The 26,805-nt window shown below is 42.5% G+C and overlaps 1 protein-coding gene across 5 annotated transcripts in view; it reads left to right on the top strand.

Moving 5' to 3' along the window:
- Positions 1-26,805, top strand: part of LOC137656841 (putative serine protease K12H4.7) — a 56,772-nt gene that overhangs the window by 23,092 nt on the left and 6,875 nt on the right. For 4 of the 5 annotated variants that reach the window (XM_068391175.1, XM_068391176.1, XM_068391178.1 and 1 more), the window contains 7 exons: positions 860-1,498; positions 14,472-14,653; positions 16,677-16,909; positions 17,695-17,830; positions 18,003-18,197; positions 18,633-18,754; positions 21,973-22,105. In XM_068391175.1, coding sequence (XP_068247276.1) covers positions 1,268-1,498; positions 14,472-14,653; positions 16,677-16,909; positions 17,695-17,830; positions 18,003-18,197; positions 18,633-18,754; positions 21,973-22,105 — 1,232 coding nt within the window. In that variant the 5' untranslated portion in view covers positions 860-1,267. The remainder of the gene's footprint in view (positions 1-859; positions 1,499-14,471; positions 14,654-16,676; positions 16,910-17,694; positions 17,831-18,002; positions 18,198-18,632; positions 18,755-21,972; positions 22,106-26,805) is intronic. The other variant, XM_068391179.1, reaches the window with a different exon arrangement.

Raw genomic sequence — 26,805 nt, 5'->3', positions numbered from 1 at the left:
TTGTGGATAACTGATTATATGAAATACGGGATACTTAGCTATCCTTTAGTCTTGTACACTGGTTTTTCACCCACCCCCCTGGGTGTGAATCAGCTACATGATTATCGGGTAAGTTTAATATTGAAAAATGTTATTTTCATTAGTAAAATAAATTTTTGAATATACTTACCCGATAATCATGATTTAATTGACCCACCCTTCCTCCCCATAGAGAACCAGTGGACCGAGGAAAAAGTGAGGTGGCGACAACAACAAGTACTGTAGTACCTGGCCACAGGTGACGCTTGTGAGTACACCCCCTTCTAGTATAGTGATAGCTGGCGTATCCCTCCCGTAGAATTCTGTCGGGCAACGGAGTTGACAGCTACATGATTATCGGGTAAGTATATTCAAAAATTTATTTTACTAATGAAAATAACATATTATCTCCGAATTTGTCATGTTCATTCTTAAGTTGAATTTGTGCTATAGTAAATATTTACTGAAAATGTTTGCAATTGTAGGAAGATCAGCAATGAATTTAGTTATCTTAACTGTACAGCATATTTGAGCCTATAAAAGTTGTCATTTATACGTTCTGATTTACAGTGTTCTATTTTGAATTGACAGGCTTTCTAAAAATATTTGTATATTAAGAGTTTGCAGCAACAGTATTCTCTTTTACTTCCACATTTAAAGCTTTGCAATTTCTCTCAATTTGACCTTGTGTTCACTATCCATTTTTTTCGGTCTTGCTCATTTAGTACATAAAATGAAATCAAGTACAGTACAGGTATTTTGTTTGTTTATCAAATATGTACTATATGTTTATAGTATCCTAAACTCTTAATGAACTGAATTATTTTTTATTTTTTTACAGGAGGATGTGATTTGTTTAACATCAAGAGCCAGGTTTGATAAAGCAAGAGGTAACCACCTGGCTCAGTAATTGAATAACAGTAAAACTACTATTTTGAATGAAACGGAAAGAATCTACTGCAATCTAAACTGTGAGGGAGTTCCAAAATTGAGATCTCTCTCCCTGAGAGCCCATAAGTACTCCTGTGTATCAAGAGCAATGACCTAAATATTTACTGATATATAGAATTTTAACTTAGCAAGGTCTTGAAAGTGAAAAAGTGAACCTTTAAAAAAGTGTGTTTTTTCTAAGTTGATTCTGTCTTTGAATCTTTTTGGCACCATCAAAAAGATTAATGAAACAGTAACAAGTAGCCTTTAGATGTTTTGAAGAAAAAAAAAACTTACTGAATTGATTGAGAAATACATCATGAAGAGGCTTAACTATGAATGGTCCTCATGTTTATTAATCACCATATGGCTTGTCGTAGGATTGCCCCAGCTAGGTGAAAGCTTGTCTATGACAAAGAAATATGGAAGACAAGGGAATGGATTTATGTACCCACCGCCAAAACCTAAGGGAGTGACCCTGCCTCCGGATCAGTGGTTTGATCAAAAGCTGGATCATTTTAATCCAACTGACACCAGGACATGGTCTCAGGTTAGTTTCTGTGCTGGTGAGTCAATTTATCCTTATCAAGTCCAGTTTCTATAGGTTCACAGCCCTTGGGCTGTGATGATCAGTATTTTCTTCCTGATGTTTAATAATGTATTTGAAATAAAGCCTTTTTTAATTTTCTCTCTTGTTATTCATAATTTTCTTCCAATTATTCCTTTGGGGTCTACATATGGGCCATTTTATTTTGTTAAAGCTTGCTTTGCAAGTAACTGAAGATTTAGTATTTTTTTTATGAAAGGTTGCTAAACTTTGATGATAATAGTGATGGGCATAAATTTATTTGTGGATAAGAAGTAAGGTTATTATGTACAGTACAACTGTACTTATGTGTTTTTTTATTGAATGCATTAAACTCGTGCTATCATAAACAAGAATTATCAAATTTTTTGTCAAGATATGTATTATGTGTAGAAGTTTACAAAAGTAATTAGATTATATAGGGGAGGCCTATTCATCGTGTTAAAGATGAAATACAAAGGCAGCAAGATTAATGGGATGAAATTTTTGTGTAAAATAATTATCATCATCTCCTATGCCTTTTTAGGCATTCTTGAGCTGCTTCACATGACCTCATTCAGTATTGATAACTGGGTATATAGTACGGTATATTGATATGCAGCTTAGAATAGGTTGTGCCCATGGCTGTCTCTATTTCTTGCTAAGGTCCCCAGAATCTCTAAAAGCAAGCACCAAAGGTAGATCACTACAATGTGCAGTTATGCCATCGATGCACTGCATTTAGCGCACTTGTAGATACCTTAAGCCTATGAAAATCTGATGAAACTTTGGCGTCATCCGTTCATAAGTGTGATAGAGAAAATTTATTTTGCTTTCCAATGAAATTTTCAGCTTTCTATCATTATTCCTTTGTTAGTTATGTTATGAATGTCAACATAAGTAGGTTGGCACATGACATCATTGCATCCGGGCCAAAATTCATGAGCCTTACAGCAATTTTGCCGCAGCCGGTATCACCACAGAGTTACGAGCCTTTTCAGTATCCCTTTTACTCCTAGCTGCACTCACTTTTTGCTCTCTTGCTATACCTTCGTTCCAACTTCCTTTCTCCCATCTTCCTGTTCAAACTCTAATGTTTACCAGTACTTCATGGTGTAGTTGCAGGGTTTTCTTCTAGTTTCACAAGAGGTAAAAGTTCATAAATCTAATTCAACCCAATGATGAAGTATCAGATGGATGAAAATTTTTAATTTCTTTCTACTGATGCTTTTGTCCGATAGTTAATGGTATTGAGCAAAAAAAAAAAAAAAATAAAGTAGGATATAGAATTAACTTTTAACAATAAGGAATGAACAGTGAAGCAAGAGCAAAGTGCTATAAAGAAAATTCTTGTTACATAAAAAAAAAAATCTCAAGATAGCCTAAAATTTCTAACTTTAAGTACCAGAACAGGCTGTAGTAGTCTTGGAAAGAATGAATTTAAAACCAAAACATAATCAAATACTGTACTTGAAGAATAATGAAAGAAACGATTGAACTATTAAGGGAAGGACAGTGAAGTGAATTAATGGAAATAAGGAAAGAACTGAGAAGTTACAAACTAATTTCTGGACTGTTTAGAGATTCTCAAAGAGTTTCTTGGCGTGCACCTACATATCAATGTACAGTATAGGGCTGGTGATTGTGAAGTAGAGAACTTTCTGGGCTCAACCTGTGTCGCTTCGTGAAATGGTATAAAAACTGCCAAATATACCTGAGAAAAAAGTTGCATGGAAAGTCAGGAATATACCCAGTTCGCTCACCCCTAAAGGGTGTCGGTATTAAAACTGGGGCGAGTGATACCACTACCAGAGGTCCCTTTCCAATTAGACTTCTCCCTTCTCAAAATCCCCCGTTACTACGAGGTGTCGTTCACTACAGCTACTGCCTCCCCCCCCACCACCACTACCTATCCTTCTCCCATCATTCCTTGTTAGCACCCGTGAACGTTCGGACGTGTTTTTTGTAGCTCTGTGTTATTTTGTGTTTTTGAATATGTCAGGTGTTTTGGAGATCCCTGCTCCCAAGTTGAGTATTATATTTGTCTGTTTGGGATTTCTAGGTAGCGACACACGTTCATTCAATAACCTTGTTGGGTTTTCTCTCAACCGCTTTGTTGATGCTCCATTACGGGTGTGTATGCAGCCTTTTGGTGTCGCTTCCTCAGGATCTCTTTGTTTTGTAAGACTTTCTATTAGTTCCTTATACTAATTGTAGTCTTATTTTTGTGTTATGGACATCTAATTCAATGTTTTGGCATGATTTTATCTTTTATTTAGGCTATTTGGGCAGTGTTAGTTAGCAGCTTCGGTGTCCTCTCCCCCTTTACGCCTTTCGCCACTCCCTACATAGGGGGGTAGGCTTGAGTCACGTGCTTTTAGAGAATGGGAAGTCACCCAGGGTGGGGGCTGGCTCTTTCGCTCTGGGAAGTCCCCCAGGGTGGGGGCTGGCTCTTTCGCTCTGGGAAGTCCCCCAGGGTGGGGGCTGGCTCTTTCGCTCTGGGAAGTCCCCCAGGGTGGGGGGCTGGCTCTTTCGCTCTGGGAAGTCCCCCAGGGTGGGGGCTGGCTCTTTCGCTCTGGGAAGTCCCCCAGGGTGGGGGCTGGCTCTTTCGCTCTGGGAAGTCCCCCAGGGTGGGGGCTGGCTCTTTCGCTCTGGGAAGTCCCCCAGGGTGGGGGCTGGCTCTTTCGCTCTGGGAAGTCCCCCAGGGTGGGGGCTGGCTCTTTCGCTCTGGGAAGTCCCCCAGGGTGGGGGCTGGCTCTTTCGCTCTGGGAAGTCCCCCAGGGTGGGGGCTGGCTCTTTCGCTCTGGGAAGTCCCCCAGGGTGGGGGCTGGCTCTTTCGCTCTGGGAAGTCCCCCAGGGTGGGGGCTGGCTCTTTCGCTCTGGGAAGTCCCCCAGGGTGGGGGCTGGCTCTTTCGCTCTGGGAAGTCCCCCAGGGTGGGGGCTGGCTCTTTCGCTCTGGGAAGTCCCCCAGGGTGGGGGCTGGCTCTTTCGCTCTGGGAAGTCCCCCAGGGTGGGGGCTGGCTCTTTCGCTCTGGGAAGTCCCCCAGGGTGGGGGCTGGCTCTTTCGCTCTGGGAAGTCCCCCAGGGTGGGGGCTGGCTCTTTCGCTCTGGGAAGTCCCCCAGGGTGGGGGGCTGGCTCTTTCGCTCTGGGAAGTCCCCCAGGGTGGGGGCTGGCTCTTTCGCTCTGGGAAGTCCCCCAGGGTGGGGGCTGGCTCTTTCGCTCTGGGAAGTCCCCCAGGGTGGGGGCTGGCTCTTTCGCTCTGGGAAGTCCCCCAGGGTGGGGGCTGGCTCTTTCGCTCTGGGAAGTCCCCCAGGGTGGGGGCTGGCTCTTTCGCTCTGGGAAGTCCCCCAGGGTGGGGGCTGGCTCTTTCGCTCTGGGAAGTCCCCCAGGGTGGGGGCTGGCTCTTTCGCTCTGGGAAGTCCCCCAGGGTGGGGGGCTGGCTCTTTCGCTCTGGGAAGTCCCCCAGGGTGGGGGCTGGCTCTTTCGCTCTGGGAAGTCCCCCAGGGTGGGGGGCTGGCTCTTTCGCTCTGGGAAGTCCCCCAGGGTGGGGGCTGGCTCTTTCGCTCTGGGAAGTCCCCCAGGGTGGGGGGCTGGCTCTTTCGCTCTGGGAAGTCCCCCAGGGTGGGGGGCTGGCTCTTTCGCTCTGGGAAGTCCCCCAGGGTGGGGGGCTGGCTCTTTCGCTCTGGGAAGTCCCCCAGGGTGGGGGGCTGGCTCTTTCGCTCTGGGAAGTCCCCCAGGGTGGGGGGCTGGCTCTTTCGCTCTGGGAAGTCCCCCAGGGTGGGGGGCTGGCTCTTTCGCTCTGGGAAGTCCCCCAGGGTGGGGGGCTGGCTCTTTCGCTCTGGGAAGTCCCCCAGGGTGGGGGGCTGGCTCTTTCGCTCTGGGAAGTCCCCCAGGGTGGGGGCTGGCTCTTTCGCTCTGGGAAGTCCCCCAGGGTGGGGGGCTGGCTCTTTCGCTCTGGGAAGTCCCCCAGGGTGGGGGCTGGCTCTTTCGCTCTGGGAAGTCCCCCAGGGTGGGGGGCTGGCTCTTTCGCTCTGGGAAGTCCCCCAGGGTGGGGGGCTGGCTCTTTCGCTCTGGGAAGTCCCCCAGGGTGGGGGCTGGCTCTTTCGCTCTGGGAAGTCCCCCAGGGTGGGGGGCTGGCTCTTTCGCTCTGGGAAGTCCCCCAGGGTGGGGGCTGGCTCTTTCGCTCTGGGAAGTCCCCCAGGGTGGGGGGCTGGCTCTTTCGCTCTGGGAAGTCCCCCAGGGTGGGGGCTGGCTCTTTCGCTCTGGGAAGTCCCCCAGGGTGGGGGGCTGGCTCTTTCGCTCTGGGAAGTCCCCCAGGGTGGGGGGCTGGCTCTTTCGCTCTGGGAAGTCCCCCAGGGTGGGGGGCTGGCTCTTTCGCTCTGGGAAGTCCCCCAGGGTGGGGGGCTGGCTCTTTCGCTCTGGGAAGTCCCCCAGGGTGGGGGGCTGGCTCTTTCGCTCTGGGAAGTCCCCCAGGGTGGGGGGCTGGCTCTTTCGCTCTGGGAAGTCCCCCAGGGTGGGGGGCTGGCTCTTTCGCTCTGGGAAGTCCCCCAGGGTGGGGGCTGGCTCTTTCGCTCTGGGAAGTCCCCCAGGGTGGGGGGCTGGCTCTTTCGCTCTGGGAAGTCCCCCAGGGTGGGGGCTGGCTCTTTCGCTCTGGGAAGTCCCCCAGGGTGGGGGGCTGGCTCTTTCGCTCTGGGAAGTCCCCCAGGGTGGGGGCTGGCTCTTTCGCTCTGGGAAGTCCCCCAGGGTGGGGGCTGGCTCTTTCGCTCTGGGAAGTCCCCCAGGGTGGGGGCTGGCTCTTTCGCTCTGGGAAGTCCCCCAGGGTGGGGGCTGGCTCTTTCGCTCTGGGAAGTCACCCAGGGCGGGGGCTGGCTCTTTCGCTCTGGGAAGTCACCCAGGGTGGGGGCTGGCTCTTTCGCTCGGTGTGTCATTGTGGCTAGCATATGCGCCTCGCCTCGCGCCCCCCCCCCCCTCCCCTTCCCTCTCTTAGGTTATCCATCCTTGTTATTAATTCCTCCCGTCCCGGAGGGTCGGAAAATCAACATGTGTGGGTAAGCCAACCACCTCAACAACCGATAGCCACTACAGTACTCCGTTTATTGCGTCTCCGGCGTATCATCCTTCCTTCGAAACACAGGGAGTGTTTCACGGATATAATACGCATGGAGAGGTAGTAGAGCTAGAGGAGCCTTCCTGCATAGAGGACTCCCCAGGTAGGAGGAAGGCTGTACCTTTTTCGGTGCCGTTAGGCGTTCAGCAATTGGCATACAACGTCATAATGAAAGTTCAGGGGTGGAGGTGGATGAAAAACCCCCCTCCACCAACCAGTTTTATCAGATTCTAACGGCAGACTTAACACTTTACACTGGAGATCTTCTTCTGAAGAAAGCAATAAAAGAGGTGATATGCTTAAAATTTCAAGCACGTTTGTTCAGTGCCAAAGAAAGACTCGGACAAACGAAGAGTAACCTAGATCTGTCCTATTTGAATACATTTATTCAATGCGACTAGTTCCATGTGCTGACCGTCTCACAGGTGAGGACGACCCCGTGGGGCCGTCACCACCTCTATAGATCTTACAGGTGTTTATTTTCATTTTCCGATAGCATAGCTTTTTCGTCCTTTCCTAGGATTCAAGCTAGGCAAACGGGCTTACACCTTCAAGGTGATTCCATTGGGACTCAACATATCAACCAAGTTATTCACTAAGTTGGCGGAGACAGTAGTCCAAGAGGTGAGGACTTAGGGAATACAGTTAGTGGTCTACCTAGACAGGTGGTTTATCTGGGCCAACAGCGTCAAGGAATGCCACAAGGTATCGGGCAAAGAAATAGGTTTCCAAATGAATTTCAAAAACTCCCGTCTTTCTCCAGCAACGTGCTTCCAGTGGTTAGGTCTTTAATGGATCTTGACCACACACAAGCGGTCGATTTCACCACAGAAGAGGATAGAGATAGTAAGAAAAACTTTATATTCTCTGTGGATTCAAGTTTGAAGAGTATTGATTTGGTAAGATATTGATATAAAAATAGTTATTAACACCCTGCCTTTCCAATATTTTTTTTCACACCTTCTATCCAGCTTAGTATGCCACTTTCTCCTCTTCATATCTCCCAAAACTTTTAAATATCTCAGTTTTATCAACTTTTCATCCATTCTATGATAGAAACATAGGGGAACCGTTTATCAGAGCTGATACTCCTTTTTTCAATATTAAACTTACCCGATGATCATATAGCTGTCAGCTCTGCTGCCCGACAGAAAAAACCTACGGGCGTAATACGCCAGCGATCGCTATACAGGTGGGGGTGTACATTAACAGCGCCATCTGTCGAGTAGGTACTCAAGTACTCTATGTCAACACAGAACCAATTTTCTCTCTGTCGTGCCACCGGCAAGACCTACTGAATACGCTCTTGTTTTCTGGATTGATTTTCACGTTATTTGGTGAAGTATTCATCTCTAGTTTTTAGCTATCGCTGTGCAGAAGTTATCTTCAATACTTCCTTGCATTCTTTTTTGGATTTGGATTATTTGTTGACGACTTGGATAGATTTTGAATTCCCCCCTTTGACTAATTCAAGATGTCTGACCCTTCTCAAGTCCCCAAGTACAGGAAATGTAGCGCTAGGGACTGTTCAAGGCGTCTTCCGAAGGCCTCTATCGATCCGCACACCGTTTGTTCCAATTGTAGGGGTAAAGCCTGTCAATTGGAAGATCGATGTGAGGAATGCGCTGGGCTTTCGGAATTCGGGTTTCAAGAATTCCTGAAATATGCACGTAGGCTAGAGAAGGGTAGGATCAGGAGGAGTTCGTCTCGCTCAATTGATTTTTCTTCTCCCCATGCCCCTCAACCTATTCCTTCCCCTGTAGTGGTTGCACCCGACCCCCCTGCTAGCTCTCATCAACCTTCAATGGCGGATATGATGCGTGCCATTCAGGCTCTAGGTGAGAGAGTCGAGTCATTGGCGAATGACCGCAATCAACTCATGGCTGACGTCAGAGAGTTGAAAGGTAAAAGTGCAGTGGGAAGTGAAGTGTGCGTCTGTTCGTGCCTGTCGTCCTCCCAGTCCGGGACCTCTTGCAAGCTCCCAAGCCCAGGGCAGAAGCAATGTCGTACGACCAAAGGGTTCGACAGGCTTTAATCAGCGTACAGACGTACCCTCCGTGGTTTCGGACGTATCTTACCGAGATCGTCCCACCCACAAGAAGACGAGTGAGCCCATTTTTTCCTCGTCTGCGGAAGAGGTTTCTAGACAGAAACGATGGACCAAGGTCTCACGGCCTCTTAAACGTAAGGTCCCTTCCGAGCTAGTCCAACGGCCCAGGTGTAGCCACTGGGTCAGTTCGGACTCGCTGCAGTCCTCCGACGACTGCACACCTCCCAAGAGAGGCAAAGTGGTACCGCAACAGGCAGTAACTCCGTCTGTTGCCGCACCCGCTGTTTTAGACCCTCAGTCACAACGGACAGTAGCTCCGTCTGTTGCCGCTTTTGTAGACCCTAAGTGGTCTTTACTGCAGTCTATGCAGACTCAGTTAGCTGCGGTTATGCAGGAGTTTCGTGCGGAGAAGGTTGACACTGCTCCCGTTAGCCTACAACCTGCCACGGTTGTGCGCCCAGCTCACGCTGAGGCTGCCTGCTCCCACACTCCGGCTGCGGAGAAGGTTGACGCTGCACCCGTTAGCCTACAACCTGCCACGGTTGTGCGCCCAGCAGACGCTGAGGCTGCCTGCTCCCACACTCCGGCTGTGAGAGCTCCTCCACCCATGCGCAGTCGACCCTGCCAGACGCATGCTGACGCTCACAGACGCACGGAGCACTCCGTTGCCGTGCGTGAGCTACCACAACAACAGGAGGGTGGAGTTAGGCTGCCGTGTTTTGACGCGGTGCGTCAGCCTCCGCAACCCACGGTGGTCTCCGCTATCCTTCCACAGTCGGGAGTAGACTCTTTGCGCACCCACTCAGCTTTGGTTGTTGCCAGTTCTCAGACTGACCAACAGTGGCATGATGTTGGGTCCAGTGCAGCCACGCATGCACCCGTGCTGCCGGACTCAGCCGTCCAGCCCACTCCGTTGCCTCTTCCTCCTCAACATTCAGACGATGGTATCTCTGATGATGAAGAAGCTGCACATCTTGACGACCAACACTCGGACATCGAAGAACCCAAGACCACGCCTCCCTCCTTAGACTTTAGGAAAGTGCTTGCGCTCTTTAAGGATTTATATCCAGACCAGTTTGTGTCTGCAGCACCACGCTCGCCTCCCTCTGAGTTCGCTTTAGGCATGCAGTCAGCAGCTCCTGCCTTTACGAAGCTCGTACTCGCTCGCTCGTCCAAGAGAGCTTTAAGAGTTCTGGGAGAGTGGTTGCAGTCCAAGAAGCAAATGGGGAAGACATCCTTCATGTTTCCCCCGGTCAAGCTTGCTTCCAGATCTAGCGTCTGGTATGCCACGGGAGAAGTTCTCGGCTTGGGAGTTCCTGCCTCTGCCCAGGGCGACTTCTCAAGTCTGGTAGACTCTCCCCGCAGGCTGGCTATGAGACGCTCCAAGATTTGCTGGACCCCTTCGGACATGGACCATCTTATGAAGGGAGTTTTCCGTGCTTTCGAGGTCTTTAACTTCCTGGACTGGTGTTTGGGAGCATTGAGCAGGAAGACCTCCCCTTCTGATAAGGAAACTTCCATGCTCATCATGTCCTGCATGGACAAAGCCATTAGGGATGGGTCTAGTGAGCTTGCGGCTTCTTTCGTGTCTGGGGTACTCAAGAAGCGAGATCACCTTTGCTCCTTCTTGTCAGCCGGAGTCACCCCATGTCAAAAGTCGGAGCTGATGTTTGCTTCACTCTCGAAGTGTCTCTTCCCTGAAGAGTTGATCAAGGAGATTGCTGCCTCCTTGATCCAGAAAGACACCCATGATCTGGTGGCGTCATCCGCACGCAAGGTCACCCCTTTGCCCTCCGTACCTAGACCTAGGATGGACACTCCAGCGTCAAGGTTCATTCCGCCCTTTTGTGGCAGAGCCTCCAGCAGAGGAGGTGCTCGTGCCGGAAATCAACGTGGGAGCAAGAAGAAGGGTTCCAAGTCCTCTAGAGGCAGAGTCTGACTGCCACCTTCTTCAGACAGCAGTGGGAGCCAGGCTCAAGAACTACTGGCAGGCCTGGGAGAACAGGGGCGCAGATGTACAGTCTGTGAAGTTACTCAGGGAGGGGTACAAGATTCCATTCTTGCGCAAGCCCCCTCTAGCAACTACTCCCATCAACCTCTCTCCCAGGTACAGAGAGGAGGAAAAGAGGCTAGCTTTACAGCAAGAGGTGTCTCTCTTACTACAAAAGGGAGCGGTAACATAGTCCGGGACCATCAATCCCCGGGCTTCTACAACCGCCTCTTCTTAGTGCCGAAGAAGACAGGAGGGTGGAGACCGGTGCTAGACGTCAGTTCTCTGAATGTCTTTGTCACAAAGCAGACGTTCACCATGGAGACGACAAAGTCGGTTCTAGCATCGGTCAGGAAGGAAGACTGGATGGTCTCGTTAGACCTAAAGGACGCGTACTTTCACGTCCCCATCCACCCAGATTCCCAACCTTTTCTAAGGTTCGTTTTCGGGAAGGTCGTATACCAGTTCCAAGCCCTGTGCTTTGGCCTAAGCACGGCACCTCTAGTTTTTACCAAACTGATGAGGAATATTGCCAAATTCCTGCATTTAGCAAACATCAGAGCCTCCCTCTATTTGGACGACTGGCTTTTAAGAGCTGCGTCAAGTCGTCGCTGTCTGGAGAATCTACAGTGGACTCTAGATCTGACCAAGGAATTGGGTCTCCTGGTCAATATAGAAAAGTCCCAACTCGTCCCATCCCAAACTATAGTTTACCTAGGAATGGAGATTCAGAGTCAGGCTTTTCGGGCTTTTCCGTCGGCCCCCAGAATCAGTCAAGCCCAAGAATGCATCCAGTCCATGCTGAAGAAGGACCGGTGTTCAGTCAGGCAGTGGATGAGTCTGATAGGGACGCTTTCATCACTGGACCAGTTCATCGCGTTAGGGAGACTCCACCTTCGCCCCCTTCAATTTCACTTAGCTGCTCACTGGAGAAAGGACAAGACGCTAGAAGCGGTCTCTGTTCCTATTTCCGAGAAGATGAAGTCGTCACTGACTTGGTGGAAGAACAACATTCTCCTCAGGGAGGGTCTGCCACTGGCTGTTCAGACCCCCGACCACCTTCTCTTCTCGGACGCATCGGACACGGGCTGGGGTGCGACGTTGGACGGTCGGGAATGCTCGGGCACGTGGAATGCGGTTCAAAGCGAGTTACACATCAACTGCAAGGAGCTACTGGCAGTTCATCTGGCCTTGAGAAGCTTCAAGTCCCTCCTTCTAGGCAAGGTGGTGGAGGTGAACTCCGACAACACCACAGCACTGGCGTACATCTCCAAGCAAGGAGGGACTCATTCGATGAAGTTGTACGAGATCGCAAGGGACCTCCTCACCTGGTCAAGAGATCGAAACATATCCCTTGTAACGAGGTTCATTCAAGGCGACATGAATGTCATGGCAGACCGCCTCAGCCGGAAGGGTCAAATCATCCCAACAGAGTGGACCCTTCACAAGAATGTATGCAACAAACTATGGGCATTGTGGGGCCAACCCACCATAGATCTGTTCGCAACCTCGATGACCAAGAGGCTCCCAAATTATTGTTCACCGATTCCGGACCCAGCAGCAGTTCACATAGATGCCTTTCTTCTGGATTGGTCCCATCTAGACCTTTATGCGTTCCCCCCGTTCAAGATTGTCAACAGAGTACTGCAGAAGTTCGCCTCTCACGAAGGGACACGGTTGACGTTGGTTGCTCCCCTCTGGCCCGCGAGAGAATGGTTCACCGAGGTACTGCAATGGCTAGTAGACGTTCCCAGAACACTTCCTCTAAGAGTGGACCTTCTGCGTCAGCCGCATGTAAAGAAGGTACACCCAAGCCTCCACGCTCTTCGTCTGACTGCCTTCAGACTATCGAAAGACTCTCGAGAGCTAGAGGCTTTTCGAAGGAGGCAGCCAGAGCGATTGCTAGAGCTAGGAGGACATCCACTCTCAAAGTCTACCAGTCGAAGTGGGAAGTCTTCCGAAGTTGGTGCAAGTCCAAATCAGTATCCTCAACCAGTACCTCTGTAACTCAGATAGCTGACTTCCTGTTATACCTAAGAAAGGAAAGATCCCTTTCAGCTCCCACGATCAAGGGTTACAGAAGCATGTTGGCAGCAGTCTTCCGTCACAGAGGCTTAGATCTGTCTAACAACAAAGATCTACAGGACCTCCTTAAGTCTTTCGAGACCGCGAAGGAGCGTCAGTTGGCCACACCAGGTTGGAACTTAGACGTGGTACTAAGATTCCTTATGTCAGCAAGGTTCGAGCCACTTCAATCAGCCTCTTTTAAAGATCTCACTTTGAAAACTCTTTTCCTCGTCTGCTTAGCAACAGCTAAAAGAGTCAGTGAGATACACGCCTTCAGCAGGAACATTGGATTTACATCTGAAACGGCTACATGTTCCTTACAGCTTGGTTTTTTAGCCAAAAACGAACTTCCTTCTCGTCCTTGGCCCAAATCGTTCGAAATTCCAAGCCTTGCTAGTTTGGTTGGAAATGAACAAGAAAGAGTACTATGCCCAGTAAGAGCTCTTAAGTACTATTTGAAACGGACTAAGCCATTACGTGGACAATCAGAAGCTTCATGGTGTGCCATTAAGAAACCTTCTTTACCAATGTCGAAGAATGCAGTTTCTTATTATATCAGACTTTTAATTCGAGAAGCTCATTCCCATCTGAATGAGGAGGACCATGCTTTGCTGAAGGTAAGGACACATGAAGTTAGAGCTGTCGCAACTTCAGTGGCCTTCAAACAAAACAGATCTCTGCAGAGTGTAATGGATGCAACCTATTGGAGAAGCAAGTCAGTGTTCGCATCATTTTACCTTAAAGATGTCCAGTCTCTTTACGAGAACTGCTACACCCTGGGACCATTCGTAGCAGCGAGTGCAGTAGTGGGTGAGGGCTCAGCCACTACATTCCCATAATCCCATAACCTTTTTTTTAATCTTTCTCTTGAAATGCTTTTTATTGTTGTTTTTTGGGTTGTCCGGAAGGCTAAGAAGCCTTTCGCATCCTGGTTGATTTGGCGGGTGGTCAAATTCTTTCTTGAGAAGCGCCTAGATTAGAGGTTGTGATGAGGTCCTTTAGTATGGGTTGCAGCCCTTCATACTTCAGCTCCTAGGAGTCGCTCAGCATCCTGTGAGGATCGCGAGGCTCAGTAAGGAAGACGTACTTAAAAAGGCAGAGTAATTGTTCAAGTCGACTTCCTTACCAGGTACTTATTAATTTTATGTTTGTTATTTTGAATAACTGCTAAAATGAAATACGGAATACTTAGCTCTTAAGGTTAACATATATGCTGGTCTCTACCCACCCCCCTGGGTGTGAATCAGCTATATGATCATCGGGTAAGTTTAATATTGAAAAATGTTATTTTCATTAGTAAAATAAATTTTTGAATATACTTACCCGGTGATCATAAATTAAAGGACCCACCCTTCCTCCCCAATAGAGACCCAGTGGACCGAGGAGAAAATTGGTTCTGTGTTGACATAGAGTACTTGAGTACCTACTCGACAGATGGCGCTGTTGATGTACACCCCCACCTGTATAGCGATCGCTGGCGTATTCCGCCCGTAGGTTTTTTCTGTCGGGCAGCAGAGCTGACAGCTATATGATCATCGGGTAAGTATATTCAAAAATTTATTTTACTAATGAAAATAACATTTTTTTATCATATTTTTTTTTATTTATTTTATTTTTATTTTTTATTTTTTTAAATCGTGTCAGTTGGGGTAGATTTTATAAGTTTAAAATTTATTCTCAAGTATCTAGAAATATCATATTATGGACTTTGGAGATTATGATGTCACTGCATTTTCATTGCAGAGATATTTCACCAATTCATCATTCTACAAATCAGGAGGACCTGTGTTTTTGATGATTGGAGGAGAAGGCCCAGCTAACCCAATATGGATGGTAGAGGGTGCCTGGATACCATACGCTGAACGCCTCAATGCTTACTTGATAAGTTTAGAACATCGTTACTATGGAAAAAGTCACCCAACTGAGTAAGTTTTGTTTAGATTTTTGGAAAATCACTAAGCCTTTTGGTTGCTCTATTTGTAATGCTTTCAAGGGGATACTAAAAGATTTTACCCAAAGTCTCCTGGATACTGTGAACTACTATTAAAAGGTAATGGTCAAAATTGCTCACGAGCAGCAAAGGTAAGGGAAAGATTATTACATTTTTGCACAATATCCTATTATTTATGCATATTTGAACAATGCCCAAGCCTCCCCTCGCTCCCTACGGGCCAAACAAGGGAAAGGCCCGTGCCAACAGGAATTGTTGGCTACAATACAATGAACGAAAGAACTCCCCTCAACTAAGTTAGAATCAAGAGAACCAGGCAATGGCCAGTGATTATTCAGGAAGTAGACTTATGGGTTTCCACTAAAACCCATATTCCTGGCTCACAAGGAGGGTAAGGTTGATCACTCCAATATAACCACTAAGGTATTATTACAGTTGTCAGAATAACTAGCCTTTCTTTTGGATGATTTAGATAGATATTTAGATATCAGCATTGAAAGAGTTACAAACTTAAGAAGTAGGAATAGTTTTTTTCAGTTATGTCCTTATCAATGGAATAGTGGACTCAGCACTATAACTATTGTGCTCCCAGAATATTAGTAAAAAATTTTGTTTTGTGAAATGATTTAGAATCTGTGAAATTGCTTCATGTTTGAGATTTAGGGGGACTTTAGTTGTTCTAATGTTTTATGATGGTTATACTGTTTAAGTACCATTAGATCTGTTCTGAGATTCTTATAATGTACAGTAATTCAAGAAACTCGTGCAATTTTGTAAAACATGGAGTCATAATTTACTCTTTTCTAATAATGGTTTGGACTTAATTTATTGGCTTTGAACCATTTGTCTATCTATCTATATACCAAAGCACTTCCCCCAATTTTGGGGGTTAGCTGACATCAAACAAATGATAAAAAGTGGACCTTTCCTCTCTATGCGCCTCCTAGCCTGACGAGGGACTCAACCGAGTTCGGCTGGTACTGCTAGGGTGCCACAGCCCACCCTCTCTTGTTATCCACCACAAATGAAGCTTCATAAGCTTAATCCCCTACAGCTGCTACCTCTGCGGTCATCCAAGGTGACCAGAGGAAGCAGCAGGGCCTACCGGAACTGCGTCACAATCGGTCTCCATTCATTCCTATTTCTAACACGCTCTCTTGCCTCTCTCACATCTATCCTCCTATCATCCAGAGCTTTCTTCACTCCATCCATCCACCCAAACCTTGGCCTTCCTCTTGTACTTCTCCCATCAACTCTTGCATTCATCACCTTCTTTAGCAGACAGCCATTTTCCATTCTCTCAACATGGCCAAACCACCTCAACACATTCATATCCACTCTAGCTGCTAAATCATTTCTTCTTATACCTGTTCTCACCCTCACTACTTCGTTCCTAACCCTATCTACTTGAGATACACCTGCCATATTCCTTAGACACTTCATTTCAAACACATTCATGTTCTGTCTCTCCGTCACTTTCATTCCCCATAACTCCGATCCATACATCACAGTTGGTACAATGACTTTCTCATACAGAACTCTCTTTACATCATGCCTAATCCTCTATTCTTTACCGCTCCCTACATTGCTCCCAACACTGCATCCTTCATTCACTCTCTGACGTACATCTGCTTCTATTCCATCATTTGCCGCAACAATAGACCCCAAGTACTTAAACTGATCTACTTCCACAAGTAACTCTCCATTTAACATGATATTCAACCATTTTTACTGTAAAATAAAGTTTTTTAGATTTTAAAAAGTTGAGAAAATGATGATAAAATTGATTTCCAATTATGAAAAGTATGAAAGGTTACAAATAACATATTCAGCTTACACAATATGTTGCTACTATTATTACTATAGCTCCCTCAAGCTCTTCTATCATGGTATAGATACAACTTGCACCTTCTCCAGCTATGTTGACTAACACCATGTCAACTTGATTTTCCTATCAAGAGTGTTTGAACAGCAAATCTAGATGTTTGGTTTTACAGGGATGTTTCTGTTGAAAACCTGGTGTACCTCAGCAGTGAACAGGCCTTAGCTGACCTGGCCACTTTCACTGTTGCCATGAAGGAGAAACTTGGCTTGAAAGATAACAAGTGGATTGCTTTTGGTGGGTCATATCCTGGGTCCTTAGCTGCCTGGTATCGGCTGAAATACCCTCACTTGGTTCATGGATCTGTTGCTTCAAGTGCTCCCATAGTTGCCCAGATTGATTTTAGAGGTAAGATATATCATTTTGAATTTTTCAAAAATTTCTAGAACTGATGTACATAATTCATTTTCCTCTTTTTTTTTCTTCTATACTTTGCTTCTTTTCTGCACTGAGCTGCTTTCTTTTGTGGAACTAATGAGCTTGTGACAGTCTACATTTCTAGTTATGGTTGTAACCTAGAGTGTAATAATAATCTTTATAATGATAATTATATGCGAGTTCTTTACGGCATATCATGAGTATGTAGGTTAGCTTTGATTGTCATAAGTTAAGTTTCTGTACTCGTATCAGGAATTTGCAAAAATAATGTTAAGTGGCATCAATCTGGATTTCTTGACTTTTTCTTGTGAAATTTCTTTCTGTATGGTTTTAATGATGCATATACTGTATTCTTCTGTTAGCCACAAGTTATATTTTGTCCTTTTTTTTATTCTTCGTCAGGCTTTTAGTTTGAAATGCCCTTATTTCCTGTCATTTTGCCTCTGTATAATCCTCAGGAAACCATGAAAAGTATTTTTTCTTGAGCTGTGAATATGAAGTTCTTGAAATCCATGAGGATTTTTTAGGAAAATTTATTTTGTGTTAATAATGGAATTAATGAGATAATAGAAGCGTATTTTGGCAAATTGCTTATTTTGTAGTGTATTTATTGGTTATTGAATCCACATACATTAGGAAAAATATACAGTACATGCAAGTCTTCTCATTATAATAAAATATTACACATGGATTCTAAAAAATCAACCAAATAAGTTATACTAATGAATTTTTTTTTTTTTTTTTTTTTTTGACAGAATACCTGGAAGTTGTGCGTAATGCTGTTGCAACAGTCAGTGAGGCTTGCAATACTGCCATTAAAGAAGCAACAAGACAGCTGCAAATGCTTATGCATCACAGAGTGGGCTGGCAAAACATAACAAAACGTTTCAAGTAAGAGAATGGAAACTTTTATAGAGTTTACAAAGGTTAATGTACTTTTTGAATTTTTGTATCAATGAAAATTGGAGGTAGATTGTTAATAAGTCTGAGATGATTCTTTATTGATACTGCTGAAGAGATTTACAAAAATTTATGATAATCTTGTTTCTTTGAATGTACAAAGGTTGTGTGTTCCTCTTGATGGGACCAAGAAGTTAGATGTATCAAATTTATTCGCAACTCTTGCTGGATATATCGAAGATGTTGTTCAGTACAACAAGGACAACAGAGGGTTCGAAGGTGTCAAAGGAGTCAATATTACGATTGAAACTCTTTGCGACATCATGATGGATGAGAAGAAAGGGCCAGCAATTGCAAGGTGCTATATAGTTTAGTCATTTGTTGTTCAGAACTTGCTAAAGATTAAGTTTAGTTTAGTATTTTTACTTAGCATATGAATTGCCTTTTATTACATTTTCATATATGAAAAATATGAAGGAGTGTGTGTTTGGACAGAATATATTTGATGCATTTTTCCCAAATAAAATGTTTTTTATAGTCTTTCAGTATTGACTGAAAGGAATACTGTAACTGATTTTCATTACCTGAAGACTTCATTTACAGTATTCTAATTTGAATTTAATAATTTTAATACTGTATTCATATACTTTTTATAGCTGTTATATTTGTGTACAGTATTGACAGTTTAAAGCTTAGATATGTACTAAGTGACTTTGATATAAGCATCTATTGTATATAAAAAGTTACAAGTTATTTTTATGCTATTCATTCAAGCTCTGTCGTTTATCTACAGGTATGGGGAAATCAATGATATGTTTCTTAATCTTGAAGGAGAGAGCTGCTTAGACTACACATATGATAACATGATCAAAGAGTTCCAGGCTACAAGCTGGGAAAACAATACAGCAGTAGGAGGTAATGTTATCAGTATTTAAAGTGCTTTAAAAGGAAGTGTGAATATACATAACAAATACTATAGAAATACAAATTATGGATGTTCTTGCTAATGCAATCTGTTCTGTTTATATAAACCTTTAATGTTCAAAGTGGACTTAAAACCTATCCTCTGAATAACTATTCACTTTCTGAGCTTTAATGCTCCAAGTGGACATGGAAACCTATCCTCTGAATAACTACTTTCTGAGCTAAAGAAGGAATGTGAAGAAAAGGATAATAATCTTGAAAAGCACTTTTAATTCACTACTATGTGTTCCTACATGAATATAAACTTTCATCCTTCAAAGACGCTTGAACTCTGCTGTTAGAATATAACAAGGTAGTGGTACAATAGTTACTGCTAGATGGTGAGCTCCCACTTTTGTTTACAGCCACCGGATGATACAGATGTACTGGTACTTCGCCGACTGTTACTTTTGTTATTAGCTCAGGTGTTTCATTTATTTCCATTGGGAAAGTTATTTCTTATATAACTCTTGTATAGTATTGTATAGAAATCCCTTTTAATTTTTATCACCACTTCTATTGTTGATGTTTTCATTTTCAGCCTCTAAAGCAAACATCTGTTGGCACCCTGTTCCAAGTCTTCTTTTCATTAACTTTATGCCTCTGCCTTTCTTTAGTATTCTCTCAATTTTGGTCTGAGTTTATGAATATCTTGAGTTTTTAGTTTGTTTATTATTTTGGATAGTTCTGCTAATTCTAATTCATGTTTTAGATTTTACCCTCATTTCCAACTTTCTTTATTAGTTTTTTGTCATTTCTGATAGTCTTCCTTGATTTTGTCTTGAAACTTTTCCACCTATCTCCTGTGCTGATTCCAAAAGAAATTCAATGAAATTATGGTTAATTTCTTCTTTACTTGTTTCCATTTCATCATTTTGTTGATATATATATATATATATATATATATATATATATATAGATAGATAGATAGATAGATAGATAGATAGATAGATAGATAGATATATATATATATATATATATATATATATATATATATAGATATATATGTGTGTGTGTTTATATATAATTTATGATATGTATATATATGTATATTTATATATATATATATATATATATAATATGCATATGTATATATATATATATATATATATATATATATATATATATATATATATATATATATATATATATATATATATATATATATACAGTGATCCCTCGCTACTTCCCGGTTCGACCATCGCGGATTCACCACTTCGCGGATTTTTTTCATAACGCATGTATATACATATATCGCGGATTTTCCAGAAATTTCGAAAATACCGCGATGTGACCGATGGTGCGAGATTGGAGAAAGTAAGGAAAATTGAATCATGATTGATTTTCAATATAAATGAAACTTTGAGGAGCAACAAATATATCATTTGTTAGAGAGATAGAGAGAGGTAAGGAATGGGAGGTAGTGAAAAGTAGCCCACAGAGAGAGAGAGAGAGAGAGAGTGTGTGTGTGTGTGTGTGTGTGTGTTGTTTTAAATGTAATAAACAAAAAAATTTGATAGGTTGTAACACATTGGTGCTTATGTAATATCAACTGTATAGACGGTTTGAATAAGTTAAGAAATGGTATAAACGATACTTTGTTAGTGTATTCGTACGCTCTCAAGAGCGGCAGCTAGACGTCAGCTGATCTGATCACAGCCAAAAGTAATACAAAAAGAAGTCAACAATACTCGATTTTTAAAACACACCCGAAACTTAAAAACAAAAGTACACGCTTTCTTAATGTGCAATTAACTATTTAAAGAGTAGCAATTTTCTAGAATAAAATGATGTTTCCCAAAAAATAGTGGTTTGCTGATGAAATCGGATGCCGTATTTTTAGCTACGATTGAAATGGATGTAGACTCGGCATAACTTTTTCGTTTCGTATTTAATTGACACTAAGAAAACTAATTTTAGTTTCTTCATCTATATGTAAGTATTGTATAACACGAAGAGAGAGAGAGAGAGAGAGAGAGAGAGAGAGAGAGAGAGAGAGAGAGAGAGAGAGAGAGAGAGAGAGAGAGAGAGAGAATGAATCAGCTGTTGTAATCGAATGCCGTGTTTTTGTTTCGTGAGAATTTCATCGCCACGACTAACAACAACATACTGTACTGAACTTTACAGTATTATACAGACTACTGTAATATGATAAAGTAAAATATTTGTAATAACCTATTTTATATGAAATGGGGCTATTTTTTTTGTTTAAAATTTACATTTACGTACGTAAAACAACTATCTCTCTCTCTCTCTCTCTCTCTCTCTCTCTCTCTCTCTCTCTCTCTCTCTCTCTCTCTCTCTCTCTCTCTCTCTCTCTCTCTCGTAAATTGTTTTCCTGCTTTGCTACGTATGTATGATTTTATATAGATACGGTAAATAATATTTGTAATAACATATTTTCTAAAAGCTTTTACTGTAATATCATTATTTATCACTTTCATCATGCGCGTTAAATGCCTTCGTTTGTTTACTGAGCGTACTTTTATGACGCCGTCGTTTCAGGCGGCGTCATAAAGAAAAACATTTCATTTGGAAGTCCTAAGAAAAATTAAGTAAAACATTGGTAATAACAAAATCAACATACTATACTGAATAATCAATATAATCGATGCAAAAACTAATCTATACACAGATGTGTACAGTACACTTAATGCGTTTATTTCTTCATTATGATCAGAGAAACGTAAACAAAACATTGGTTGCCATTTTTTTATCGTGCTTTTTGGCGTGTTTATGAAACGCATGATATAAAATCGCCTTTAATATATGTGCCTGTTTTAGTTTAGGGTACTGTAGTACATGCATTAAGTGTTCTGTACATTAAAGGTTAGTTTGTTAACAGAACTACGTACAAGGGAAGATTTTAAAAGTCTGAATATACATGTTAAATAAATACGTAAATATGGTGTCAATACTTCGCGGATTTTCACCTATCGCGGTCGGGTCTGGAACCTATCTACCTCGATAAACGAGGGCTCACTGTATATGTATATATATATATATATTGTATATATAATGTATTGTACTAGTTATTTTCAAATATCTTATTACATAAATTCGTCTGTACAAATGCTTTGAAGTCTAATTTTGGAAATCAGTTACTCTTTTATAAAATTTATATTGTAATTTCATTGTTTAATTGCTTTTTTAATTTTTCTTTTATTCAGGACGGGCTTGGATATACCAAACATGTACTGAATTTGGATTTTATCAGGGATCAGACTCTCAGGAACAACCATTCGGAGATGAATTTCCTCTTCAGTTTTACTTACAGCAGTGCCAAGATATCTTTGGCCCAAGGTATGGTATTAGTTTTATTGTAGGAGACCTTCAAGAGCATAGTTTGGTTTCTAAAGTTTTGGAGTTTTAATATCCATGTATTATGTTTTATTTGGAATTTTTCCTTTATGGTTATTTAAAGTTATTGCCTGGCTGATTCAGAGTTAGGGATTAGTTCCATTAATTACCATCTTTTGTATATCAAATTTGATTTGAGGTTAAACCATTCAGTTGTTTAACTGCCATATGGCATGCATAAGAAGTTGAATATACTTCAAGTCAAATAGTTATTCCTTTATGAATACAAACTCTCATCCTTTAATGGGAGTATGTTTTCAGCTTGGCCAGAACTTTGCTGTCAAAATTCATGACTAGGTATTGGTAGTTGCTGGTGTGTGGCGGGAAAGCTCCCCCCACTGTCCTGCCAGTACACTGAGTAGCCCCTTTGTGTTTGGCCACTATAGAGTACAGTACAGACGTGCTCCGAGCGCCATCAACTAGCGGTATTGATTTTTTTATTTTTTTCCTTTTAAATTATGGTTAACAATGAGGGCATTTAATGAAAATGGAAGGTTTTACAGTTTTCCTAATAACAGTAGCTGACTTGATATTTTCTGTGTAACCTGCTGAATACTCTTTTTGTTCATATTTAACAGCATACCTGTTACTGTTTAATTCTTTGCTAAGGTGGACTAGTGATGACGATGTCAACGTAACTGAAAAAAGAAATATCGTTGCATGCTGTCGATAGAAGGACTTCAAGTTATTTCTTCATCTTTGCCACACCTTTCTCTCTTAAGGCTGACGGCGGGTTTACGTATTCAATGGACTTACAGCACATAGCTGATTGGAAGAAAAAAGTGCCCCACTCTTCTTTTCCATTTTTTAAATGATTAGTCCTTTAAGACTGATTGATAATAGTTACATCTATGAGACTCCTACCATTTCACTCCCTGTGGGAGAGACCGTGTTGCCCAATCCTTCACCAAGGTCAAAGAAAGAGATGACAAGATGACACACTACTTTGTGTGCTCCCATTATTGTACTACTATGTATTAGCGTGCTACCGTGTGTTTGCATGCTCTTGAGGGAGCGCGATTCTATCTTTCCGCAATCTTCTGCTCCTACGAGAAAGCCGTTCACTTATTTGTGATACAGTGAACCCTCGTTTATCGCGGTAGATAGGTTCCAGACGCGGGCCGCGATAGGTGAAAATCCGCGAAGTAGTAACACCATATTTACCTATTTATTTAACATGTATATTCAGACTTTTAAAACCTTCCCTTTGTACGTAGTACTGTTAAACAAACTACCCTTTAATGTACAGAACACTTAATGCATGTAATACAGTACCCTAAACTAAAACAGGCACAATTATTAAAGGTGACTTTATATCATGCGTTTCCTAAACACGCCAAAAAAGCACGATAAAAAATGGCAACCAATGTTTTGTTTACGTTTATCTCTGATCCTAATGAAGAAACAAACGCATTTACACATCTGTTTATAGGTTAGTTTTTGCATCAATTATATTGATTATTCAGTACAGTATGTTGATTTGGTTATTACTAATGTTTTACTTAATTTTTCTTAGGACTTCCAAATGAAATTTTTTTCTTTATGACGCCGCCTGAAACGATGGCGTCATAAAGTAACGCTCAGTAAACAAACTAAGGAATTTAACCCGCATGATGAAAGTGATAAATAATGATATACAGTAAAAGCTTTTATAAAATATGTTATTACAAATATTATTTACCGTATCTATATAAAATCATACATACGTAGCAAAGCAGGAAAAACAATCTACGAGAGAGAGAGAGAGAGAGAGAGAGAGAGGAGAGAGAGAGAGAGAGAGAGGAGGAGGAGAGAGAGAGAGAGAGAGAGAGAGTTGTTTTACATATGTAAATGTAAATTTTAAACAAAAACAAAAATAGCCCCATTTCATATAAAATAGATTACAAATATTTTACTTTATCATATTACAGTAGTCTGTATAAATACTGTAAAGTTCAGTACAGTATGTTGTTGTTAAAGTCGTGGCGATGAAATTCTCACGAAACAAAAAACACTCCATTTGATTACAACAGCTGATTCATTCTCTCTCTCTCTCTCTCTCTCTCTCTCTCTCTCTCTCTCTCTCTCTCTCTCTCTCTCTCTCTCTCTCTCTCTTCGTGTTATACAATACTTACATTTAGAATGAAGAAACTAAAATTAGTTTTCTTAGTGTCAATTAATACGAAATGAAATAATTAGGCCGAGTCTACATCCATTTCAATCATTGCCAAAAAATAGGGGCATCCCGATTTCATCAGCAAACCACTATTTTTTGGGAAATACTGTATCATTTTATTCTAGAAAATTGCCACTCTTTAAATAAGTTAATTGCACATTAAGAAAGCGTGTACTTTTGTTTTTAAATTTCGGGTGTGTTTTAAAAATCGAGTATTGGTTGACTTTTTTTTTTTTTTTACTTTTGGCTGTGATTAGATCAGCTGTCATCTAGCTGCCGCTCTTGAGTGTGTACGAATACACTAACAAAGTATCATTTATACCATTTCTTAACTTATTCAAACCGTCTACAGTATACAGTTGATATTACATAAGCACCCATGTGTTATAACCTATCAATTTTTTTTGTTTATTTACATTTAGAACCCCCCTCTATCTCTCTCTCTCCTCTCTCTCCTCTCTCTCTCTCCTCTCTCTCTCTCTCTCTCTCTACTCTCTCCTCTCTCCTCTCTCTCTACCTCTCTCCTCTCTCTCTACCTCTCTCTCTCTCTCTCCTCTCTCTCTCTCTCTCTCTCCTCTCTCTACTCCTCTCTCTCTCTCTCTCTCTCTCTCTCTCTCTCTCTCTCTCTCTCTGTGTGGGCTACTTTTCACTACCTCCCATTCCTTACCTCTCTCTATCTCTCTAACAAATGATATCTTTGTTGCTCCTCAAAGTTTCATTTATATTGAAAATCAATCATGATTCAATTTTCCTTACTTTCTCCAATCTCGCACCATCGGTCACATCGCGGTATTTTCGATATTTCCGGAAAATCCGCAATATATGTATAGACATGGGTTATGAAAAAAAATCCGCGAAGTGGTGAATCCGCGATGGTCGAACCGCGAAGTAGCGAGGGGTTCACTGTATCACTCTCTTGTGGGAGAACCACCTCTTATCTTCGCAATCGCGACTGCTATTGGAGCACTATCTTATCTGTTTGCTATCATGCTCTCCTTAGGGAGCGTCACCTCATCTGCTCGCAGTTGCTCGCTTAAGTAGTTGCTCCAACTTGAGTACCACCTCAACTGATTGCGTGCTCCTAAAGGAGTTCCACCTCATATGCTCATGATCACTCACTCCTATGGGGTTGCCACCTCACTTATTTGCCATTGAGCGCATCTATCCATGGAAGTATACCCACAAGTTTTTAGATACATTTTCATTGGGGCATGTGGTAGCTGCTCATCAGGTTGTGTTGCTTACCTAGCCCCTTCCAGGACAAGGAACATCTCGATTGAGATAATGGTTGTGATGTTAGTATAGGATAGGTGGAGTTTCTTGCCCTTTTCTTCTTTCCATTCCTCTCTCTTGGGGTTCAGCGGTTGCTCCTTTTATTTGCTGGATTGGATGTTGGGGTGGGCGAGCTTCCATACCAAGCAACTGTTCCATACTAGTCATTAATAGAAGTATTTCCCCTATCCTCCTTTCGAGGAGGAGGATGGATAGAATGTAGGATAGATTACACTACATCATAGCATCATGTCTTCGACCATCTGTCAAGGGACAGAGACCAAGCCCAACCCCAACCCCAACCTGTGAGAATCTATTCTCAAGTGTTGGGGAGGTGGTTGGAATAAAAATTCTAGCTCAAGTGTATATCCCAGGATTTTAAACCAGACTGTATGGTTATAGGGGCTAATCCTCTCCGAAGGCCCCCTTAATGATTGATTTGATAATGTATCAGTATACCATCTGGGTAGGCCTGGGTTCCCATTCATTGCTAAGACTGTTGTGGGTGAGAGTTATGTATTTATGGCGATAGAAATACACTTTCGATGTGGTTCTGAACCTACGTTAAACTGTAGGTCCAGTTGCTGAATAGCCTCAAGTTTCATGCATTGTAAAAAATCCCCTCTTAAGTATACGTCTCCTATTAAAAGATGAGGTTTTGCATTCCTGTTGCAACAAATCACAATTTAAAGAATAATTAGTATTTTTTCCTAACAATGCAAAAGAGTCCTTTGAGTTTCAATTCCTCCCTCAACCATCCTGCAAACCCTAGGTGAAGGTCAAAGTGGCTACTCGATATACTGGAGAGGTTGGAGCTTCCCCTCTACCTGCCAGTAACTACTGACATATTGGTATAAAATTTGACTCCCAAATTCCAGCCAAGCTTAAAACAATCCTATTAAAGGATTCTAGGTTTGTATATTTAGGAAAAATACAAATACTTTTAAATTTGTGATTTTTAAATACAGTATTTTCTGAAAAATTATATGTACGAATGATTTAAGAGAGAAAATTACAAGAAAGCATTGGACATAAAATATATTAAATCAGGCTGAAGAGAATGAAAGTACTGTACATCCCCTTTGATTTGAAGTGTTAATGTTTCTGTTACTTACATGACTACTGTATTTACAAATTAGCATTTTTTTTTACATAAGAAATATGGATTGGTAATGTTTATGGACCTGAAAAAGGGTGTGTAAACATAGGATTAGAT

Source organism: Palaemon carinicauda, chromosome 17 (genome assembly GCF_036898095.1).
Source record: "Palaemon carinicauda isolate YSFRI2023 chromosome 17, ASM3689809v2, whole genome shotgun sequence".
Lineage (NCBI taxonomy): Eukaryota > Metazoa > Arthropoda > Malacostraca > Decapoda > Palaemonidae > Palaemon > Palaemon carinicauda.
Note: the sequence above shows the minus strand (reverse complement) of the source record. Positions and strands in the feature narration are given on the sequence as shown.